General features: G+C 43.4%; 1 protein-coding gene across 16 annotated transcripts in view; it reads left to right on the top strand.

The window, feature by feature from the left end:
- Nucleotides 1-24,345, top strand: part of ICA1 (islet cell autoantigen 1) — a 137,684-nt gene that overhangs the window by 93,585 nt on the left and 19,754 nt on the right. For 13 of the 16 annotated variants that reach the window (XM_053926468.1, XM_053926467.1, XM_053926461.1 and 10 more), the window contains 6 exons: nt 12-137; nt 1,121-1,219; nt 16,105-16,202; nt 18,212-18,264; nt 20,994-21,056; nt 21,169-21,201. In XM_053926468.1, the coding sequence (XP_053782443.1) occupies nt 12-137; nt 1,121-1,219; nt 16,105-16,202; nt 18,212-18,264; nt 20,994-21,056; nt 21,169-21,201 (472 nt within the window). The remainder of the gene's footprint in view (nt 1-11; nt 138-1,120; nt 1,220-16,104; nt 16,203-18,211; nt 18,265-20,993; nt 21,057-21,168; nt 21,202-24,345) is intronic. The other 3 variants (XM_053926465.2, XM_053926470.1, XM_053926471.2) reach the window with 1 other exon arrangement.

Here is a 24,345-nt window from a genome sequence, read left to right on the forward strand (position 1 = left end):
TACTTTCACAGGTACAAGCACAAGTACGCCTGGCCAAGAAGAGCTTTGACAAATTGAAGATGGACGTGTGTCAAAAAGTGGATCTTCTTGGAGCAAGCAGATGCAATCTCTTGTCTCATATGCTCGCAACATACCAGGTAACAAAGCGATGTTTATTGCAATGAACCAAGAATGTTAAGAGGTTTAAATAACCGAAAAATGATGTTTGGGCTCAAAGTATGGTTTGGGCCTTTCTCATAATTCACTTCCTACATCTCTCCCTTCCAGCGGACTGCAATTTAATCAATTCCAAATATTATTAGCTATTCCCTGTTCATGCTCTGTAATCTGCCCCCTCCCCACCCCACGTTGGCTTGGGGGGTGCTTTTGGCCTGAGTGCCTTGTCCCCTCCACGTGTGCCTTTCTGAACCCCACTCTGTGTGACGTTTCAGACTGTGCCATGCCCTTCAGAAAGCCTCCTCGGGATTCGGCATTGATGCCTGTGCCTCCCATAGCACAGTCACTTACCCATCAGGCCATCTGCATTCACTGGACTTGGTTTTGTCCCCTACTAACCTCTGGTTAGCACTCTGTATCCATCAAAGTACCACGAGCACTGACTGAGTGGGAGGCCAAATCTATAAAAGTTAACAAGACCAGATTCCCTGTCCCCAGAGAACTGAAGGTTTGGAAGGAGGTCAGAGACAGTGAAGTCCGAGCATGTTTTCTGTACCTCAAGGACAGAGCAGGGTGTGCTAAGTATAATGGGTTCTACAGAACCTGACGAGGGTTTGAAGAGGGAGACATCGAATCAGTTGACGGATCACAAAAGTATGCTGTTAACGATTAGCCCTGGGTTTGGGAGGCTGGGTCCAGGATAAGTACAGAGAATGGAGAGGAAAAGGCCCCAGGTGGTCGAGGACATGAGCCATGGGAGACCGTGTGTTTGGGGGGCACAGGGGGCTTTTAGTTTGGCTGAAATGCAGGGTGTGAGGAGGGGCATAGTGGGAAACAAGACTGCAGAGACGGGCTGGAGTCCCTTTGGAGGACCTCGATGGCCCCAGATGGGCACACTTCGCTGGGGCCCACGACCGGAACTGGGCATTCGGAACATTAATAGCTTTGCTGTCTTTCTTTACAGACCACTCTGCTTCATTTTTGGGAGAAAACTTCTCACACAATGGCAGCCATCCACGAGAGCTTCAAGGGCTACCAGCCCTATGAATTCACTACATTAAAGGTATGAAAGCGTGAGAGGCCATTAGAAAGTCTTATGAAAAGTTTCGCTTCTGTCACTCTGTCCGTTGCGGCAAGCAGCATTATTCTGACAGACCCCAAACACCAAAGTGGGAACTGCGCCCCTCAATGGTGTCTTCTTTACCGCACCAATATTCAAAGCCACAACAACCCAAACACACAGGCTGGACCTTGGGGTGCACGTCCCCAGGAGATGAACTGTGGTGAACTCCAGCCTGTCCTGCTCCTTCAGAAAGCTAGCTTAACATTGCTGAAGAGAAGACTGTACAAGTCTAGGAAACTCCATTACTTTTTAATTATTGAATTCAAATATGCTCACTTGAGAAGGTATTTTTTTTCTCCATTACTTCTGGCAAAAAACATTTTATTCTGTGAGCACCATCCAATATAAAATTGGATTTTTCCATAAGACACTAGAGTAATATTCTCTAATTGCAATAGCAACATTAAACTCAATTATTTCTCAGCTCAAAAGAGATACATGCACAATGTCTGATTCTCAGTATTGCAGCTGAAGGTGGAAGTGTTTTGCTCTCTGATGGTTGCTGAGGGTGAGTGCTTGTCGAGATACAGTGGAGTGATTCAGGTTCCAAAAGGATTTTAGGAATGGGGAGCAAACACTGGGTTGCCAGGTCATATCCTTAAAACAAAACCACTAGGAAAGGACCATTCAAGTTCACCTTGAAATTACCTTCTTTCTAATTTTTCAGGCAATTTGTGTCTTATCATCTTGCTTAACAAACATTAAAAAGCTATTTGTTGTCACTAAGCACCTCCTTGATTTTGAGATGTTTGTAATGTCACCGCATCTACAAAAATACTAAGACAGAAACCCTTTGAAGACCCTGGCCCTTTAAAGGAAGGTCCCAAGAGGAACCCAAGACAGTCTAATCACCTTGTGATGTACCTGACCTGACACTAGATAGGACACCTGGCCATGGGGTGTGTTCTTCACAATCCCTGTCAGCTGGTCACTCACTTCCTGACAGGCTGCGTGAATGGAATCAGAATGGGTCTTTTCCTGTTCTGTCAGCTGGACTATGAGCACTTGAGGGGACAGATTCATTTCTCACGTACCCTCCTTTGTCCAGCCAACTGTCCCGCACACAGGGAACCCTCAGCCTTCCTCATCACACGGGCAGGGTGGCCGCTGTTGGTAAGGACTGCGCTCCTTCCCCCTGACTTACTGCTGCTTTCAGTAAATCATGGGGAAGGAACTATCCCAACCAAGGCCACTGATTAAAAGTGGAGGAAAGCAAAAGGAGAAACATAGTTATAAAGAACAAAATGGCCATACATTCTTACCTATCAATGACACTTTACATATAAATGGCTTATATGCTTCAATCAAAAGGCATAGGATGGCTGAATGAGAAAACAAGACCCTGCCCTGGCCAGGTGGCCCGGTTGGTTGGAGCATCAGCCCCTGTAACAAAAAAAGGTTGCAGTTTGATCTCCAGTCAGGGCACATGCCTAGGTTGCAGGTTTGGGCCCCAGTTGGGGTACATACAGGCGACAACCAATCCAATCCATGTTTCTTTCTCTCCCATTCTCTCTTTCTCTCTCTCTCTCTCTCCCTCCCCCTCCCTTTTCCTTCCCTCTCTCTCTAAAATCAATCAACATATCCTCAGGTGAGAATTAAAAAAAAAAAGACCCTTACATATGCTGTCTACAAAAGACACACAGAACAAAGAGATGGAAAAAGATATTTTATGCAAATAGAAATGAAAAAAACAAACTGGTGAGCAATTCCTGTATCCAACAAAATGACTTTAAAACAAAAACTATAGTAAGAGACAAAGAAGGACACTACATAATGATAAAGGGAACAGTCCAACAAGAAGATATAACCCTTGTAAACATGCATGCACCAACATAGAAGCACCTAAATATATAACGCAGGTCTTCGTGGACACAAAGGGAAAGAGGGACAGTCATAGAGCCATGTTAGGGGATGCTAACCCCCCATTGACATCGATGGATAGATGTTCTAGACGGAAAATCAACGAGGAAACTGTCGCCTTAAATGACACACTAGATCAGATCGATTTAATGGGCATCTTCAGATTGATTAAAATTAGTAGAACTCACACTATTTATATTTTTTTACACAGGCCTGAGCAGAATCCCATGGATCATTCTTTGATAAAGCAGAGAGTCCATTTTAGGGCATGAATATGCATCAGATTTTATTTTATAATACATGCAACTTCAGAGGTTGTGTTTTGAAAGACAACTGTACAGCCAGGCGGAAGATGAAGTGATGCCTACCCCAAGTATGGTTTAAAAGACGCTCAGGTTTGAACTAACTGCATGTAAAGTATGACATGAAGTCGAATTTGTGCCACAAGAATGGAAGGGTCCTTCTGTGTACCCTTGGCCTCCTGTGCTGAGGGAAACGCGGCCCCTTAATTTCTGCCATGGTATTTAATCCTGCAGAGAGGATCGAGCTGATGATTACGTCAGAGGATTTCTGGGCAGAGGATTTAGGGGAAGTTTGATGGCAATGGTTCAGGATATAATTGCAAATATTTTGGGCAGATGACTCTTTATTGCCTTTTTCATTCCCAGAGCCTTCCTTAAATTATGGTTTAAGTACCAGTTTATGGTTTGATTTTAATACAAACTCAGTAGGAGTAATACATCTGTTAAGGTGTAATATGATTATAGCAATATCAAGAATGTTAAGTGTCCAGGAGTCAACCAAATAAATTATGCCTTTATTATGTCTCTTGAATGCTATTCACCTAGAACCTCAAGCTAATAGCTAATTATTTTTTATATGGATTCACACCTGTATAATAGAATTCTGTTATTACTCAGCCATCATTGCATAGACGGAGGCGCCTTGCATATTCCGTCATCCGCCATGAAACGTGAAAATGACACCATCAGTACCTTCTGTATCACTGTCAAGCCTGAGGATATTACCTGACTTACCAACCCTCTTGCACTAATATGTTTTTTAAATACATCCCTTATATTTAGATTTTGATTTGATCAAGTCATCGAATGCCTATAATTTTCTTCAGAATTATTCATTATATTGATAATGAGTAGTTTGAAATTTAAATAGATACTTTTACGATTTACTTGTTCTCCAGATTTACCTAAGTAAATCGCCCCTTAAACGCCTTCTGGGGCTCTGGCTGGAAAGAAAACATTGTCTTTGGAGAGGTTTGCCAGGCTCTGTTAATGAAAAGCAACCCATTTGTTTTCTTTGCTGCAGGGTGTATTCTGAGTGTGTTGGTAATTGTGCCGTTGCAGCTGTATTTCCTGACTGTTAGTTTTATGCTTGATGAAGGATGATAATTAATGTGTTAAACGCTTGGTGCATCCTGTTTGCAGGGAAGAGTGTTTTGCTGCAGAATTACAAGGATTTAACTCACGCCCCAGACGTTCAAGTTTTATTTCTAATGAACCTTTCTCTAGAAAATGTGTACAGTTCTTTTTCAAAGTTACTTTATTATAAAAGTGAGTTGAAAAATATCCAGGTCACTGTTTTGACATTTTGTAAATATTTTGTGGTCAAGGTTTTTGTTTTTTGTTTTTTGGCTTTGTGTGTGTGTGTGTGTGTGTGTAACAACAGCTTTTATTTAGGCCTGATCTGATTCTGTTGACTCTGCTTTTAGTGACTTCGTCTTTCATCGTTTTAATTTGTGACAGATTTTTGTAGAATTTTAACTTTATGGAAAATTTAGCATTGAAATTTAATATTACAAAATATTCTAGCCTAGGAATTTTCACAGTCACATTTAAAGTGGACTGTTTTTAAGTAGTTTCCTGTTTCCAATAAAAGAAGAGATGCCATAATCTCGTATTTTCAAACAATAAATATGTATTGATTCATTGAAATGCTACTAAGCATATGTGTCTTGCATGAGTTATCATGAATGTGTTAATTTTACACGGATTCTAAGTCATCTGGAGACATCTTCCGTGGGGTAGAAATGGTCAAGTCATGGAGGCGGGGGTAGGAATGGAACGTCACTGACCTGTCTTGGAAGCACTGCCACGTTTTTAGAGAAAATAGTTTAGACTTAGAGTTTAAAGCATCACTTTAAAAACTACATAAAGTGCTGTCTGTCGGGAAGCGCCACTCAGCTGTGGTCCTGCCTGCCTCATCCTTCCGAGGGGGAAGGAAAAGCCCTCAGGAGTCAAGTGGCTTTTCCCTGGAAAATCTAAAATTCTCTTTGTATCAGTGTCCTTTTTGTCCTCTCTGGGTTGCTGGCATGAGGCATATGAAGAGAAGCGAGCACTGGGTGCTTCGGAGACGTGGGCACACTCATTTAGAGCTGTTGGACTAGAAGGCCCGTCCCTCTGCATCTGTATTTTTAAAGAGACCCGAGTGGCAATGTTTACTGGAAATGCCTGGTAGCAAAGTGCCCTCCTGCAACGTGCCCATTCCAGTGTTTTGAAGGAAAGCCAAGGTTTTGACTCTGGGTACAGGATAAAGCACAGTGTGTAAGAGCACAGGCTTGGGAGCCAGCAGGCCTGGCTTGAAATCCCATGCCATCACTTCTCAGTTGTGTGGTGGTGGCGGTGGCACAGTAACAGCATCGGCCACGGCCATGGTGGTGGCACTGGTAGCCTCATGTGGGGGCGAAGGAATGGACTTATCAGGACTACTGTGTGATGAACCCAGAAGACAGCCATTGACAGTATCGACATCGAAGTGTTTGCTGAGGTTGCCGGGTCACATGACCCAGCTTCCACTACTTCCTTACTCACCACTTGCACCCTGGCTGATGGGTTTGCAGTGAGTTTCACAGGTAAGGCTGTGGGTGGCAGTGGCATAGGAGGTCTCTCAGACCCCGCCCAGGTAACCCAGCCCATGGCCTGGCCGACCCCCACAGATGCTCTGGCAGCTCCTTCCCAGCCCTTTCCTTAAGCCCTGCAGGCCAGTCTGGGCTCTTGTGACACCCACGGGGACCTGAGAGGGTGGGGCAGGCATGCCAGCAAGAAAGCATGGAGAGCCTCCCACCCGCAACGGGGCTCACTCTAAAACTGCAGTTTGCCTTCGCAGCTGGCCCTTTGTGCCAGGTTTCTAAATCTGCGAAAGCTGAATTTGAAAACCTATCTCTGAGCATGCTAAAAAATAACCACCGAAACAGCTGTGCCACTGTTCCCTCTCCGTCTCCTGGGGTCTGAGACAGCACTGTTGTGTGGAACATCCTTCTGGAGACCAGAACACTTTTAGCTTTCACAATTCAGAAAACATCTTTTTCTGAATTTTGTTTTTCTCAGATTCGTATGCCTAACAGCCTTCTTCCACCCACCTCCACATTTCTCAGTTAATCACTTGAACATTTACCGACAAGCCACATGGCTCTGTAGTTACTTGCTTTGAAAATAAAGCCATAATAGTTTTTATGAAAATTGGGTAAATATCTGTGCAATGCTATTTTCGTTGCCAGTCCCAACATGGCAATTACTCGTGGCGAGCATCCAGAATATCCCTTTAGACTTTCAACTTCTCGCTCAGTGTCATTACTTTATACAGCATTTAGCAGAAGGATTTTTTTTTTTAACCGAAGCTGCTCCAAGCCAGCTCATTGCAAGCAGCAAATTGGGACACATCCAGGTCACTGGGAAAGAAGTGGTTAGAGGGATTGACCATGACCACCACTGAAATCTAGGTGGGCAAGCGAGAGTGTGGCTGGGCATGAGTTCATCCATCCCTTCTGACGACTGATACTTGTTGTTCTGGGCAGCTGGTAGCTCAGGCCCTACTCATAACAGTGAGTTCTTCTCCAACCCCACCCATTCTCACTCCCTAACTCTTTATCAAGGGGAAAGGAAAAGCTTAACCATTAAGTGGGTGGTTACTTTATGCCAAGCACTCTGCTAAGGGCAAGGTGTAGTCATGTCTAGGAGAGTTTATCATGGTATGTGTGACTAATATACCAAGGTTGGGTATTATAATTAATGATACTGTTGGCTTCAGCATTGACATATAGAAAGGGAAGTGCATATATATATATATATATATATATATATTTTTTTTTTTTTTTTTTTTTTTTTTTTTTGCTTATTGATTTTAGAGAGGCTGACGGAGTGGGGCGGGGAGAGAGAGAAACATGGATGTGAGAGAGAAACATCTATCAGTAGCCTCACCCTGACTGGGGATCGAACCCGCAACCTTTTGGTTCATGGGATGACACTCCAACCAGCTGAGCCACCCAGCCAGGGCAAAGTATGTATATTTTAGTTAACCCTCAAAACAACCTTGGGAAGATGGGCATACCCATTCTTGTTTCCATGTTTCCAAGAGGAAACTGAAGCTCAGAAAGGCCTAGTATTTGCCCAAGGCCACACTCCCAGTTTGTGGTAGGTCTGGGATCAGGCATGCTCAGGCTTTTTCACTCTGCTGTGTGGCCTTTCTTCCAGGTGGCACTTCTGACCATGAGGCAGGAGAGCAGGAGAAAGCAAAGGTGCCACCTTTAAAATCTATGGCAGTAAAGTTACCATTAAAAAAAACACTTTAATGTGTTTGCTTGTAGGCTAAAGCATCTTTTATGTCATCCTCCAGGTACCTGGGAACCTATGATCTTTTCCGCAGAATTTGGAAGTCCTCTCAATCTCCTTGGCACTTCCTATGAAAGGGGAGCTCAGTACATGTTCTTGGCTTGGCTATTTAATACTCTTTCTTAGCCAGTTGTAGAATTTTAAGGAGCTGGATTCAAATATTGCTTCTACCTGTTAGTGGTTGAATAGCCTTAAGCAAGTCACTTCACCTCTCTGAGTCTTCATTTTCACGTCAGGAAATCAGGCATGCACTGGGCTTTGAGAGATGCGGAAAACACGCGATGCAGTACCTAAACAGATGAACCCTTACGACATCTAATTCCTTTTAGACTTTTAGAAGTCGTTGATAAGAAAGCACATTGTGAGTACTTACCATGAACTTGGTGCTGTGCAGAGGCATTATTTCAGTTAATCCTCACAATGTCCCAAGAAAGGCATTCTTGTTGATGGCTCCATTGCCCTTGTGGGTAAACAGAGGCCCCAAGGGGGAGACCATTTTCCATGTCATAGCACTACATAATCTGTCTCCGACGTCCATGCCTTCCCAGGGCTCTATCATGCCTCCCAGTACCCATTTTCCTTATTTTATTTTATTTTTATTTTTTAAGAATGTAACTTTTTCTCTGAGTAGGCAGGATATCTTTAAAAATTTTTTTGTTTATTGATTTTAGAGAGAGAAGAAGGAAGAGAGAGAGAGGCATTGATGTGTTACTGCATGCCTTCACTGGTTGCTTCTTGTGTGTGCCCTGACTGGGGACTGGACCTGCCACCCTGGGCATCGTGACAACGACGCTCTAACCAGCTGAGCTACCCAGCCAGTGCCCTTCTTATTTTAAAGAATAAGGTTCTAGCCCTGGCTGGGTGGCTCATTCATTTAGAGTGTTGAGTGTTGTCCCATGAACCAAAAGTTGCATATTTAATACCCAGTTGATGTGTGTACGGGAGGCAACCTATTGATGTTTCTCTCTCAAAAAGATGTGTCTCTCTCTCCCTCTCCCTCTCTCTCTCTCTCAAATCAATAAACATAACCCATATCCTTGGGTGACGATTTAAACAAAAAAGGTTATATAATTTATGATTGTGTTTATTTTTCCCTAATTTTACTCTTTAACATTTGGTTCTGTAGTACAATGTGAGAGCACCTTCTGGTTCCAGATTGATAGTGCTCCTTACTTAGTGTCTTCATGAACTTATAACTTCATAGCAGCACGGGTGGGGAGGACGCATGCTTCGTGCCCATGAATTGCGTGGCTCATAGACATCATCATGTCCTCTGCTTTTTATCCTTCATGTGCTAGCAATTATATAAACACAAACACACACACCCAGCTGAGTCCAGCATCTTTTTACCATGCCTCACTATTTTGAGCACTTTTATTTCCTTTTATGGACAATATTTGGCACCTTCGTAGGCATGCAGTATAAATAATGGGAAGTAGCATAAGAGAAGTAAATGTCGTAATTAAAAATTAGAGAAAATGCTATCCAGGTGTCAGAGTCAAACATTAAATTTAGGTCAGATATTAGGGCCGGCTGCTGGCCTCCTGTCTGTGAAGTGTGTTTGCTGGGTCGTTCTGCTTTCATTCAGATGACTGTTGCTCTTGCTTCGTATTTTCCTAATATAGGAAGTGGTACCTCCCGTTATTATATTAAGCTGTTTCCTTTCTAAGACACTTAGCAAGATCAGTCTGTGCATTTCCTCTGTCAGGCTGATCTTATATATCATGTGTGTGCTTCCTGAAACCATTTACGCCTTGATGGAAACTATTAGCATGTCAGTGCAGGCTTAACAGAGAAAGGTTGCTTAGTCTAAAATCGTTCTTTCCTCTGCAGAGAACTTCTCAGTTTTATGTGATGCTATACAGCTGCTAATAGTGATTTTCACGAGCAATTTTAATGAAGGACTTAGTGGAGTTGGGGGTTAGAAACCGAATGCACTCACGTGTCGTTTCTGCACGTGGATTTGAATGTGGCTTCCATCAGCCGGTGACAGGAAACTGTTCCATCTGAGGGCTGCCTCATCTGTATGGTCGGCCAGGCCTCCTCGGTTCATTTTGCCTGGGCAGGTGTTCATGTCACACAGAAAGCTGTCACCTCTGACTTGCATGGATGCTACAGGGTTAAGTGTTTTCAGCTGAGTTGTGGACTTTAAAGAATCACCTCCACCTCGGCCCCCAGTTGGGCCTTTTAATCAAGCCTTGGGGAGAGCAGTGGTCCACCATGTGGGATACGCTGTACACCTGGTTTGTCCTCTCTGACGTGTCAGAGTTCCTCCAAGCCTCTCTCTCTTCAGGGTAAGAAACAGGTTCCATCTTTGTAAGAAACAAGTTCTGCATGTGTTGTGGTTGGGGGCCGTCCTGCTATATAGAGGAGTATTTGGCTTAGCTTGATCTAAAGCTCTTCCTTCATGAAGAGATGCGCCTTGAAAATGCTCTAAAATCGATTGTGGTGATGGATCCCTGAATTGTCTTCTTCAGATGGGTGGATCCTATGGTACATGATGTCCAAGTAAAGCTGATGTGTGTACAGGCGCACACCATTCCCCTTGGTTCAAAATTCCACTATTTGCTAAACAAGCCCATGTGCTCAGTATAAACTTCCGCTTGTGATTTCATAAGCCTTTTCATATTACTCTCCTGACCCTTTGCATTTTCTAGCTAAAGAACTCTGATTTTTGGTGTTTAACCTTCTGTACATTAATTTATCAATCAACAAGTACATTATAGCATCTCTTTTAAGTGGCAACAGCCAGATCATAAAAGGGACAGTGGTCATAATAGGGTGAGAGGCGCTTTTGTCACAGGAATTATTAATAGTAAATTAAAATAGCAATTGGAACCGGGGCCCTTGTGCTTCACTGTGCTACCGCTGGTGAAGCACAATAGTGATTTCACTGTGACTGTGGCGGCAGGGCAAAGACCATCGAGTCCCTGCTAACGACAGGGGAAAGGTTGAAAAGGAGGAAGGAGTGGTTTACATTACAAAGGGATTGTCTGAGAGCTGTTCAAGTGTGGTTCTGAGGGGAGGTCAGGCTGGAGACAGAGGGAATGAGAACTGTGGAGCTGTCCAGGGCATCTCAGGGGCGTAGGCGAGCACCCTGGCAGTGAGACACAGCCTGGCCACCGACAGCAGGCAGGTCCTGGCCCCGCCTGGTTCCGAATGGTAACCAGGAAATGGTGTGAGAAGATAACTGAGCAAACCAGGAGGCCTGAGCAAGTGTCAGAGAATCCAAGAGTGAGTCCAAAAGCCCTTGGAACTTGAGCTGAAAAAATTCCCGGCTTCACTTTGACCAGGGTTGGACCACTCTTTGGGGGAGTAAAACTGCATCTAGGAGTGTGTGTATGAATAAAATGCCGTGATTGGCGAATGCATTGAAAAAGAGTAAGTCCTTGACATCTGTTGAACTCCTCCTTAAGGTTGCACATTTCCAAAATGCGCGCCCACACACGCACATGCACACCCCCGCCGATTTTACCAGATGCTGTGGGGTGTATAATTAAAGAAAAACAAAACATCTAGACTACAATCCATATTCCAATTGCCTCATTTGTTCCAGTGCTGTTCTTTAGAGCACTTCCCCTCCAGCCAAGGATTGTGGATTCCATTTGGCTCACATGCATTAGACAGACAGAAAAAGCCCCAGAATACGAAGGAACTAATGAGGCAAAATGTTAAATATTGATGAATGCCAGTAAAGGAATGTTCTCCCTGTGTGACCCCTGCTGACCTCTTTATCCCAGCCCCATAAGTCTTGTCCAGTTGCACACTATATCGCAGCCCCCGTGGCATCCTTTTTGTCCCTCAGACAAGCCGAGCTGTCCCCACCTTTAGGCCTCTGCACTCAGGGCCCCCTCTTTTCCCTGAGTGGCACTTGGCTGGCTTCTATGTATCGTTTAGCTCTCAGTTGAAATGTCGCTTCCTAGAGAGGACTTTCTGTTAACTGAAGTGATCTAATCGCTTTCTATTGCCCTATTTTGATTCTCTGCCTACGCCTACCACTAGGTGATAATTTTGTCTGTCTCATTTAACGGTGTACCCCTAGTGTCCAAAACAGCACCTAGGTGCTCAAAAACTGTTTGTGGCCTGAGTGTACTGATCTAAATGCCCAGAAATAGCAAGTCATTACAAGTGATGCCAGTGCCTTCTAGATGTGGTTTGTGCAAGAAAATGCTTCAGCTCTTTAGTCAGGGATATATATTCAATGAGAAAACCTTGGCTCTATATTAGAATAATGATGAATAAATGTACATTTATATATATTTTAATTCAATATTAAATGTTTAAGGTACATAAAATATTTTTTATATTCTCTACTATAATAAAGAGTGGGGTTTTTTTTTCATGGCTTTTAGAGAGAGAGGAAGGGAAAAAAACACCTGATGCGAGAGAAGCATCGATTGATTGCCTCCCATAGGTGTCTGGACCAGGGGTTGCACACGCCCACACCCAGACTGGAGATCAAACCCACAACCTAGGCATATGCCGTGACTGGGAATCCAACCACAACCTTTCAGTTACGGGACGACACTCCAACCAACTGAGCCACACTGGCCAGGGAAAAACTAGAGTGTTTTTAACTATGAAATACCAACACTAATGATATGGGTTAAGAGGGCATCTACTGTCTATAAAATATATATATATTTTCACTGACTTCCGGCCAAGATGGAGGTGTAGGTAGACACACTGTGCTTCCCCGCACAACCAAAAAAAGGTCAACAACAATTTAAAAACAAAAAACAACCAGAACTGACAGAAAATCGAACTGTATGGAAGTCTGAAAATCAAGGAAATAAAGAAGAAACACTCACCCAGACCGGTAGGAGGGGCGGAGACAGGCAGCCAGGGCGGAGATGACTCGCAACAAGGAAGGCTGCAGCTGGTGGACCCAGCAAGGTGGTGGATTGTGGAGTGGAGCAGGCCAGGCTGCAGCTGGCAGTGAGGCAGCAGGTGGTGGACCGGGTGACAGACTGCGCAACACAGAGTTCCAACACGGGGAAATAAAGCCTCAAACCACTGATTGAAAACACCCGTGGGGGTTGAGGTGGCAGCAGGAGAAACTCCCAGCCTCACAGGAGAGTTCATTGGAGAGACCCACAGGGGCCTAGAGTGTGCACAAGCCCACGTACTCGGGAATCAGCACTGGAGAGGCCCAGTTTGATTGTGGGTAGCGAAGGGAGTGATTGAAATCTGGCAGAGAGTGAAGGAAGCACCATTGCTCCCTCTCGGACCCCTCCCCCACGTACAGCGTCACAGCGCAGCGACCAGCATTACCCCGCCCCAGTGAACACCTAAGGCTCCGCCCCTTTAAGTAACAGATGCACCAAGACAAAAAAAAAAAAAAATGGCCCAAATGACAGAACACTTCAAAGCTCCAGAAAAAATACAACGAAGCGAGGAAGAGATAGCCAACCTATCGGATGCACAGTTCAAAACACTGGTTATTAAGACGCTCACAGAATTGGTTGAATTTGTCTGAAAACTAGATGAAAAAATGAAGCCTATGCTAAGAGAAACAAAGGAAAATGTACAGGGAACCAATAGTGGTGGGAAGGAAACTGGGACTCAAATCAACGGTGTGGACCAGAGGGAAGAAAGAAACATCCACCCAGAAAAGAATGAAGAAACAAGAATTCAAAAAAATGAGGAGAGGCTTAGGAACCTCCAGGACATCTTGAAACGTTCCAACATCTGAATTACAGGGGTGCCAGAAGGAGAAGAGGAAGAACGAAAAATGGAAAACTTATTTGAACAAATAATGAAGGAGAACTTCCCTAATCTGGCAAAGGAAATAGACTTCCAGGAAGTCCAGGAAGCTCAGAGAGTCCCAAAGAAGCTGGACCCAAGGAGGAACACACCAAGGCACATCATAATTACATTACCCAAGATTAAAGAGAAGGAGAGAATCTTAGAAGCAGCAAGAGAAAAGTTACCTACACAGGAGTTCCCATAAGACTGTCAGCTGATTTCTCAAAAGAGGCCTTATAGGCAAGAAGGGGCTAGCAAGAAGTATTCCAAGTCATGAAAGGCAAGGACCTACATCCAAGATTATTCTATCCAGCAAAACTCTCATTTAGAATGGAAGGGAAGATGAAGTACTTCTCAGAGAAGGTCACGTTAAAGGAGTTCATCATCACCAAGCCCTTATTATATGAAATGTTAAAGAGATTTATCTAAGAAAAAGAAGATAAAAAATATGAACAATAAAAATGACAGCAAACTCACAGTTATCAACAACCACATCTAAAACAAAAACAAAAGCAAACTAAGCAAACAACTAGAACAGGAACAGAACCACAGAAATGGAGATCACATGGAGGGTTATCAACAGGGGAGTGGGAGGGCAAGAAGGGGGGGAAAGGTACAGAGAATAAGTAGCATAAATGGTAGGTAGAAAATAGACAGGGGGAGCGTAAGAATAGTATAGGAAATGTAGAAGCCAAAGAACTTATATGTATGACCCATGGACATGAACTATAGGGGGGAATGTGGGAGGGAGGGGGTGTGCAGGATGGAGTGGAGTGAAAGGGGGGAAATGGGGCAACTGTAATAGCAAAATCAATAAAATATATTTAAAAATATATATATATATATTTAAATATATAAAACACACACAGAGAGAAATATATAACATATAAACACAGAGAGAGAAATTCCAAGTGGATAAGCAGCATGAGCATGAAAAAAGAAAGGAAATACATGAAAATAACAACTCATTATTTGGGAGAAATGAAATTATGAGTGGTTTTTCCTATTTAAATTTTCCTAGCATTTTACCTGTAGTTCTGTTATTTTTCTAATATAAGAATATTTTTAAGAGACAAAAATAATACAGAATAGTAATCAAACATTACTAAAACTGTGAATGCAGTTTGGAGATAGAAGGACTTTCTTGAATCCGGCACGCTACTGCACGAAGCTTTATGGAAAACAGTGGTAATTCACCTGGGCTTTGTGAAGACATATACTGTTGAGGGTGGACAGAAAAGTAAGTAGAGAGAGCTTTTTTGGTTAAGAAACAGAATGAACAAAGATAGGAAGGGACCAACTGGTACATGGGAGACAAGTCTAAATGCATGGAAAGCTTACATTTGGGGGATGGAGAGAGGGACTTCGGGGAGGAAGATAGGATCACATGTTAGAAGATCTTTGAAACTATGCAGAGGTTTAGACTAGAAGTGGAAAGAAATAAGGAACTACTGTAGGTTCTTGAGAAGAAGGGTAACACAGTGGCCTGGGTGTTTTAGGAAAATTATCCTGTGCAGGGAGTGAACCAGAGCTGGCAGACAGGAGGGCGAGGCCAGTGTCGGTCTGGTATTCATGGCAGACACCAACATCGGTCACAGCTCTGCTCTGTCGAGACTGGCTTCAACCCACCCTCACCTGGCCCTCCAGCCAGGCATCACCAGTCAGCCAGGCTGTCAGAAGAGGCTTGGTTGCCTGTTTCTGTGCATGTTGTCACACTAGCGAGGTGAGAGCTAGGGAGATGGAAGGCAGGAAAAGAGACATGAAGGTCCAATGGATGGACTTCAATGGTTCTGGAAATAGAAGCAGGATAAGCATCTTGAGATGTTTCTCTTGTGTTTGTAGGTTTGTGGTTTATTTAGGGCCAGAAATAGAGATCTTTTTGTGTAGCTCATCATTCAGGGGTTAGAGAAATGTTCTGCTTTTTAAGGCTTTGTCTCTGGGGTACAGTTTTTATGCAGTTGCTGTGTAAAAAATCTTTCCTTAACTATTTAATAAACCTGGAGAATAGTCACTCCAACAAATTTTGTGTCATGAGAAGACTCTCCCCTGCCTTTAATCTCCAAGGTTTAGAAACACCTGCTGTGTCCACTCGTGGGAGTTAACTTGTCAGAATATGTTCAGCCACCAGTTCTGGGTTTTTTTAAGGTTTTGTTTTCTCTTGTTTTTTTAAAGCTGTTTTTAGATGTGGAATAGCAAACAAAATTAAAAATAAAGTGAAATTGTCTCATCTTTGGGGGAGAAAAACTTCTCCTCTGACAGTGTGTGGGCTGCAAGCAGAACAGAATGTTTATCTTAACTACATGTTAAAGATGGAAAATAAAGTTAGCAATAGCCAAAAGGCCTTCTTCTGAATAACTTATCACAAAAGGGAAAACATAAACTAGTGGCAAAACAACTTTCCTTCATAGGCTAGGGCTTCTTGGATGGGTCAGAGAACATACACACTTTCATTTCTGTCCACGTGCACAGTAACCTCCCCAAATCTCTAATTCAAGGTTTGGTTGCCGGGACAAGGGGCAGTTGAATTTTTTGTGGATGATCTTTTGTTTTCTTTTGTTTTCTTTTCCTCTATTATCTATGCTTGTGATCAAGAGCTTACAAGACCCCATGAAAAAACTGGTTGAGAAGGAAGAAAGGAAGAAGCTCACCCAGCAGGGAAGTGCCATGGCCGCAGAGGAAGAGCCAAGTCAGTAAGTCGTCGGCCACTCATCTTGACATCTTTGTTCCCACGAGTGAGGGCACTGACCAAGTCCTCTGGGGCCTCGGACCCGGGTCATCATTTGCTCCCTAACTTCTGAGGGTGGGTGTATTCAAATGGAGACCAAACCCCCTAGCACATTTTTCTACTAGACCAGGATTCACTCACCCCAATAAGAGACCTACTCCTGGGGTACTTAAGAGGGACACACTTGTGAGGCTTTCAGTGGGGCAGGAAAAGGTAGCGTCCCCACTGCTGCCCGGCCCCAGCTTTCTGGACCTTATCTGGCCCTTTGTCACCATCACTTACAAGATCCTGCCCTAGATAGGAAATCCCCTGGCTTTTGTCTCACAGAAGGAAATAACCTATGACATTGCCTCGTAACTCATCTCCTACTTAGGTGCGATCATCCGAAAGTGTTGGGCTTTGACATTTTGTGTTCTACCCTTCAGACCGCCTGTTTTCTCCTCTGTGAGGCAGAGAGCAGCTCTGAGTACAGGAAGTGACTGCTCCATCTTCATTTCTCGCCTCTGTGCAAAGAAAGCGCCTCCAGTCATTTTACATAATGAGAGAATTGTTCGACATATATGGTGCAAACCTTCGCATACAGCCAGGAGAAGGTTTAAATGGGAACCTGTCTTTTTTCTATTGAGATGTCATAGCCTGCAGGATCAGCATTAACCTTGAATGGGCCTGACCTAGGAAACCGAAATAGATTACCCTACCGTTTGCTCCTCCTTTTCCACCCCCACACACAATTAGATGAGAGTCTTATGGCAAAGCAGCCTGATATTTTTACTGTGTTTCTAAATAAGTTTCAAATATATATATACATATATGAACACATGCACATATATGTTTTTTTATCCCACTCAAATATCTGCTACCAATTGTAGCCGCTCCTTCCTTTTTAAAGCAAATGCTAGCAAATTTCTCTAGTGCAGAACAGAAACAAGTTTTCACTGTAGGAAGGCTGTAAAATGTGATCTCAGTGTAGAGCAGTTGACTATATTGGGGAAGCCGTTTCACCTAGTCCTACTAATAAAAATAAGAATAGCACCAGTAGTGAGCACCTTCTCTGTACCCAGCACAGCGCCAGGTGTGTTATCTATGTCATCTCACGGTGGCCCTCCATGTAATCAGGGTGGGCACTACCCCAGCACGTGAGTGATGGAAGTGAGGCTCAGAGAGGTTAAGGGACTGGCCGCCACCCCCGCTGTAGTAGGAGGCAGAGCGTGGAGTGAGTCCTGGCATCTTCCTTTCACCGTATATATACGTTACTACCGGGGAAAGAAAGCCCTAGCCCTTACTCAGAAGGGAACCACCCAAGATCATCTTGATTAGTTTCAATTCATTTCAGATTTCTGCTTTTATTTAGTACTTCATTTTTAAAAGCTCAAATTTGTAATCCTTGAACTATTTTAAAAGACAATGAAAATTTAACAAGCATTTTTCCAGAAAGAACAGGTAAAGGTGAACCGCTATGGGAGGAAGGAGGTGCGGAGGCACCAGCTGGGTCTCAGGGTGGGAGTGTCTCTGCCACGGTCCTACCCGTGTGCAGGAAGAGCCGAGGCAGGCAACAGTCGTCTGCATCTGAGAGTGATCCTGCCCTCAGCCTTGTGTAACTTAATTAACCTGCTGAGACATCCTCCAGAAATTAGGATAAACACCTGCTTGCCCGTTGGTTGTTTAACTATGTTTTTAAAAGTGATAACTTAAGTATCTATCTTTCTAATACCTAACTAACCACCTAGATATTTACAGAATTTGTGCCTTATGAAATAAGATTCAGATGTTAAGATGCTACTAATCAGCCTTGGGACAGGAGAAAGCAAGCAAATGCATTTCTTCTTCAAAAGCACAGCCTGTCAATGACATCCATTCACCTTGTATGTGTGTGTTGTAAGTGCGGTAATAGATATGGTGCTGACAATCTGGTCATATCGTAAATACAACATTTCAGAACTACCTTACTAAAGGTGTTTTTTTTTTTATTTTAAGGTTAATTTCATTAGAGGAAGAAAACCAACGCAAGGAATCCTCTATTTTTAAGAGTAAGTTTTGATTTGTATTTAGAATTGATTCTGAAATACTACTGCTCAACAGCCAGCTCATTGTCTTTTCTGGGAAACTCCTCCTAGGCCTTTCTTCTCTTCCAATTGAGAGAATTATGTATTAATATGCTTTCAGACTTAAATTGTCATAGCCCAGTGACGTCGACCCTAGAGTGTCATTGAGAGAGGTTGTGCATTTGGAACCAGAAAATAGCATCATTAGTCACCTCAGCAGCAGCCCATCAGGGGAGTGTCCACAGTTGAGAGTTGGCAGAGAGCTATTTCTTGTACAACAGATGATATCATTTCTGCTATTCCCATGACTAGTTCTGACAGCCATTTGGGCTGCAGAGATAGTTTTAATAGGCTCACATGATTACATCGGGTGGGTATGGTTTTCACTGTGCTGTGGGGTTGACGGAGGTTATTGTGGGGAACAGAGGGAGTGGGTTGGACAATGCCTTTCAGGTGATGCTTGGGCCTGTTCTGCAAGGAGTGGCCCCAGATCCCTCCATGTACCATCCCTCCTCTGGTCAGAAGAGGGATCAGAGCGTTGGTGGATGATAGCTCGTGCTGGAGCGGCCTGTCAGCTCTCCCTGTCTCCTGCCATTACTGCCAGTTCTTTCATTGGGTCATCTTCTCCTTAAGGACTAGAGGGAATGGTAAATTGGAGTAGAGCTAAGGTGATGTAATGCTGAGCCTTTTGCTGGGACTCAAAATCCTCAGAGACACAGAGGAATGGTTTACAGCTGATGGGGGGAGACCTCAATCACCCCAACCCTCTGTTCAGCCTGGCGCTCCCAGCCATCCGTCTGTGTCTGCCCTGCTTCACTATTCGCTGCAGCGCCTGGCCTATCTGGGAGATGGGAGGAGTCACAGCAGACTCTCAAAGTTCCCTCTGTTCTATCCTTTTCTCCACCCCCTATCGTCCTTCTGTCTTCCTTTCTACTTTTCCAACCACTCGTTCCACCTACTTTATTCTTCTCCCACTTTACTGTTTCATTTGCTTCTCTCTCATGTGACATTCAACAGAAAAAAAAAAAAAAACAGCTCTCACTTTTTTGCCTCTCTACGTTGGTTTCCATCATCCATTCACACATGGACACTTATACTGACTCACATACCTGTTCATTTGTTCAACAGAAGTTTATTGAGGGCCGTCTCTGTGGTGGGCACAGCCCTGGGCTCTGGGCACATCGTGGTTCACCTGACCTAGTCAGATCCTTCCAGGGTGGGGCTCACAGGCATAGGGGCAGCAGGTGCCCGTCTAACAATTACACTCGGGACAGGGCAACTCCGGCTTAGGTGATGTGTGTGATGGGGAGATATCACCTGTCTGAGGGATCATGGCACTAGCTAAGTCAAGTGCTGTTGTAAGACCTGTCAAAGCCAAAGGAACAGCCTGGGCGGAGATTATGAACAAGGGAGGACCAGCGGAAGGGCTGAGGGAAAGAGCGAGTGGCGGAGGAAGGCAGAGAGGCTGGCCCTCCAGGCCTCGGTGGCCATGTAAGTGCTCTCTGACTATAGCTCCACCCCCTCCAGCCTCAGCATCCCTCGGGCACTGACAGCTTGAATCGCCTTGAGGGTAATCTAGGTAATCAAATCAAAAAATTTTAATTCTGTGGGAAAATGTTAACTCCAGTTCATGATATTTGTATTCAAGTTGCATATCTATTAATATATTAATCATACATTCATGCAATTGGTGACAATACAGGAGTATCACATTTTCTTTGTGCAATATGTTTACTTGCTTGTGGCATGTGCATAATATTTTGAGACTATAAGTATGGATCACCTTGTTTTATATATACACAAAATGGAATCCATTAAAAGGAAGTATCATTTTTTACTCTGTGACTTGCAGAAAGTCTAATGTTCATATGAGCAAGCCAAGTGTTAAGGCTGTTCTACTGTGTGTTTGTGTATGTATAGTTATACACATGTACACACATGCATTTTATTATTTAGAGAATTTTTTTGTCCCCAGCAAAACTGGGCGGAAGGTACAAAGATTTCCCATATACCCACTGGGTCCACATGTGCACAGCCTCCCCCATTGTCAACACCCCCCACCGGAGTGGTGCCTCTGTTACAACCAATGAACTGATGTGGACAAGTCTTATCCCCCAAACTCCTTAGTTTACTTTAGGGTTCATTCTTGGTGTTACATAGCCTATGGGTTTGGACAAATGTGTAATGTATCCACCATTATGGTGCCATACAGAATGGTTTCCCTGTCCTAAAAGTCCCCCGTGGCTTCACCTATTCATCTCTCCATCCCCTCAAACTCCCGGCAACCACTGGTCTTTTTACTGTGTTCATAGTTTTGTGTTTTCCAGAATGTTGTCTAGTTGGAATCGTGCAATATGTAGCCTTTACAGAGTGCCGTCTTTTACTCTGTCTGTGTCTGCCCTTTATTTTAGCCAGGCCCATATGGCTGAAGTTCATTAGCACCATCAAGTGACAGTCAGTGACTTCAGTCGCACGTTTGCCCATGGAAGGACAATTGTTAGATCAGTGCAGTGTGGTTTTTACTAAACAAAGCAAGGACTTAGGGCTGTTAACTCCGCGTTCACTGAGAGCCAATGGCGTGAGTGAAGGGGACGTGAGGACCCCTGCTGGGCGCCATTTCTTCCTGAATCTGTGTGTGCACCTCACACTGCGATAGTGTGTGAGCATGCACACCAGGTGAACTGGTGATAACCAACTGCATGTTGTATTTACAGCTGAAGAGGAAAGAAGTGCTTTATCTGCCTTAGACAGAAGCTCTACGCGTAATGTATGCTCAGGTAATTCAGATTAAAGAAAATGGCACAATCTTAATAATTTGACTCAAACTTCTTCCAAAATAAAACTAACTCATGATTTTGTTTTCTCTCCCCTCCTCTAACGGACTGATAGATGAACTATTCAACATGAAACCTGAGGAAGGTGGTAAGATTTATACATTTCTTTGGGGTTATAATTTAATTTTTTAATACTGGCTTTATATGCAGGAAATGTTGTGTTTATCTTTTCAATAGGTGCCTGTTGTTTGTCTTTATAAATGAATTTAAATATGCTCAAGCACATATTAGTATGTGTGGCTCTGTCATCCTAGTATAATTGATTTCACAACATCAAACCACTAAAGCACAAAGTTGTGATGTCAAAGCTTGTGTGTTGTAGCAGAGAAAACATGGCTTTCACAATCGGACAGGCCTGGATTTGAATACTGGTTCTACCATAAACTACCCCTAAGGCCTTAAGTGATTTGGTTCATACTTAAGCTCTCTCAGCCTCAGCTGTTCTCATTTGTTAAATGGAAGCAGTAGGAACAGTCTTGCTGGGTTTATTGTCAGGACAGGAGACCACGTATGTAAAGGGTCTTTCCTGGCCTCTGACACGGGGGCGCTAAACAGGTGAGACAGGAGGACTGGAAATGTTCTGATGGTATATGATATTGCATCTCCATTGAACTTTAGTTAAATTCAGAGAGTTTGCCAGCTAGGTCCCACGCCCAAGTTTACCAGGCCTAAAATCATTTACTGAATAACCAGCCAGAAGAGAATCCAGAGCCATGGGTTTGTATGAGACATGCATAGTCTTAAGGAATCCCAAGAAACTGGGTGTGTGCAACCTGGTCACAACATTTGCTCTCCATCCCCCTGAGGGGAGCCCAAATACCCCTGAGATTCTGAACTGTACTCCGGAGGACGCCTGGCTCTTAGAATTGACACGTGGTCTGCCCTGGCCTTCCGGTTTTCCTACAGGACTGAAATGGGCAAGGTCATCCTACAGACTCCTGTTACAACAGCCAATGGCTCTCTTGACTCATTCTGAGCTTAATTTGTATTTGATTCACAGAGTGTGAGAGGAGGAAAATCTAGAACATGGAAGGTATTGGTTAAATTTTTGTTAAAAATGAAAAGGTAGCAGAATTCTAACATTAAGTTTTTAGGGCTTAAGAAATGTAAACTTGAGGACAGAAATCTGCTTTCCTCCTTTTCCAGGCAACATACTATGTACTAGTTTATGAATGTCCATGTGTATTTTATCAGAATGACTTATTTATAAATATTGAAATCACACCAGATTGTGAAAACAATAATTACTGCAGATTGCCATTATATGGCTTCCATTTTCATGAAAACTTTTCCTCCTTAGCTTAAGCATAGAATAATTTGATGGAATAATGGGTTTTTTATAGATTATTTTTGGAGGGGGGAATATTTCAGTCTTACAAAGGCGAGATAAAAGCTATAATATAATACCCTGGTGGTGTGTCTCAGTGGATAGAGTGCCAACCTGTGAACCAGAGGGTCGCCGGTTCAATTCCCAGTCAGGGCACATGCCTGGGCTGCCAGCCAGGTCCCCAGTTAGGGGCACATGAGAGGCAACCACACATTGATGTTTCTCCCTCTCTTTCTCCCTTCCTTCCCCTCTCTCTAGAAATAAATAAGTAAAATCTTTTTTTAAAAAGGGCTATGATATAATAAGTACTAGGTATCCATCATGTAGTTTTAGCAAATATTAACATTTAATAAATCACAATCATACATATGCTTCAACTTATTTTGATAGGAATATTATTTCTCCTCACAACCTCATGTATATATAATTTGATATTTGATTTTGTCTTCCATTTAATTTCATTATTAAAATAAAATGATTTTTGAATAGGTGGCATATTCACATTGGTACAAAAAACAAAGTGATGATAAAATGTATTCGGTAAGAAAACCCTCTCTCCCATTGCTGCTCCCCACTCCCCTCTCTGCTCCAATACTCCCACCTCTCGCAGCCTTCCGGCACTTTTTACATAGATGAGTCTGCATAGACGTATTTTACAAATACGAGTCTGTATTCTCGTGTTTCTCCCCTCGTAAGCAAAAAGGGTTTTGGCTTTGCATTTTGACTTGTTTAACCTGGTAATGGCAGCACTGACCCAGGAACCATACCTTTCTTCCCGGAATTAAATCAGAAATGCCACTGCCTGAGCCAGTGCTCACTCTCATAAGCTTCCTGCAAAGCACATGCGAAGATACACTGAAATAAGGATGATATCTTTGCACTTTTTCAAAACAGCATGTATCTCATTGGTTTGTAGTAATGATCTTTGTTTCACAGATTAGCAGCTCATATTCTTTTTTTTTTTTTCTTGAGGACTCAATTTACCTCTAAAGATAGAGAGATGAAATGTGCTCTATCCCCCAAATGCATATTTTTTTTCTTAGGCAGAAAAATTGATTTACAAATTTCCGTGGTTAAATGCAATGTCACCTAATTTCTCCTTTCCCTTTACCGCTGCCAACCCACAAAGCCCTTCTTTTGGCACGAGCCATGCCTGCCCGCCATCTAGCTCTTCTCATTGGCAACCCCTAAGGTAGCATCAGCATAAACGTTAACATGGCCATGGGCATAAAAATATTCTCTCAGTGCGCAGAGAACTTGGGACGACTGAAGAAAAGAACACTCATTTAATTAGTTGACTTCAAAATGCGTGCCCTTCGGAAAACTGCCAGAAGGCCCAAATCCTGAATTAAACACTAATTATAATATGCAGAACATTAAACAATCAAGAAATTAAAAGAGCTTAATCCAGGGACGGCTGATGACGACGTTACAGGACTCGGGGGCTGTAAGCTCTAGCACCCTGCTGCTCCGGGGCCGTCCCCTCCCAGGGGTAATTCTGTTAGGCAGACAAGTCATGGCTAAGCCATGGAATAATGGCATCAAAAAGCAGACTGCCTGTGACAAGAGCAAGGAGACAGTTCTTCAGGAGCCGTTGCCCAGGAAATCACGCTGATTCAGTGTCATAATGAGATGTGTTGTCTTCGACTAAATAGATCATGTAATGGAAAACTAATCCTTGGCCAGTTTACAAAAATGGTTTAAGTTGAAAACGGAAACTGAGTGGCGTTTTGAGATACTTGAAAGTAGCTCTGACATCATCTCGTGACCACAGGTAACAATCCCAACCTCAGTTCACATCTTAAGACCCGCAGCCGTCTTTGGGTTCCTCCAAGTTGAGCCAAAAAATTACCATCAAATACTGAACAGAAAGTGGTGGTTTAAGCAAAAGATAGTCAGGTGAAT

This window comes from Desmodus rotundus, chromosome 6 (assembly GCF_022682495.2).
Source record: "Desmodus rotundus isolate HL8 chromosome 6, HLdesRot8A.1, whole genome shotgun sequence".
NCBI lineage: Eukaryota > Metazoa > Chordata > Mammalia > Chiroptera > Phyllostomidae > Desmodus > Desmodus rotundus.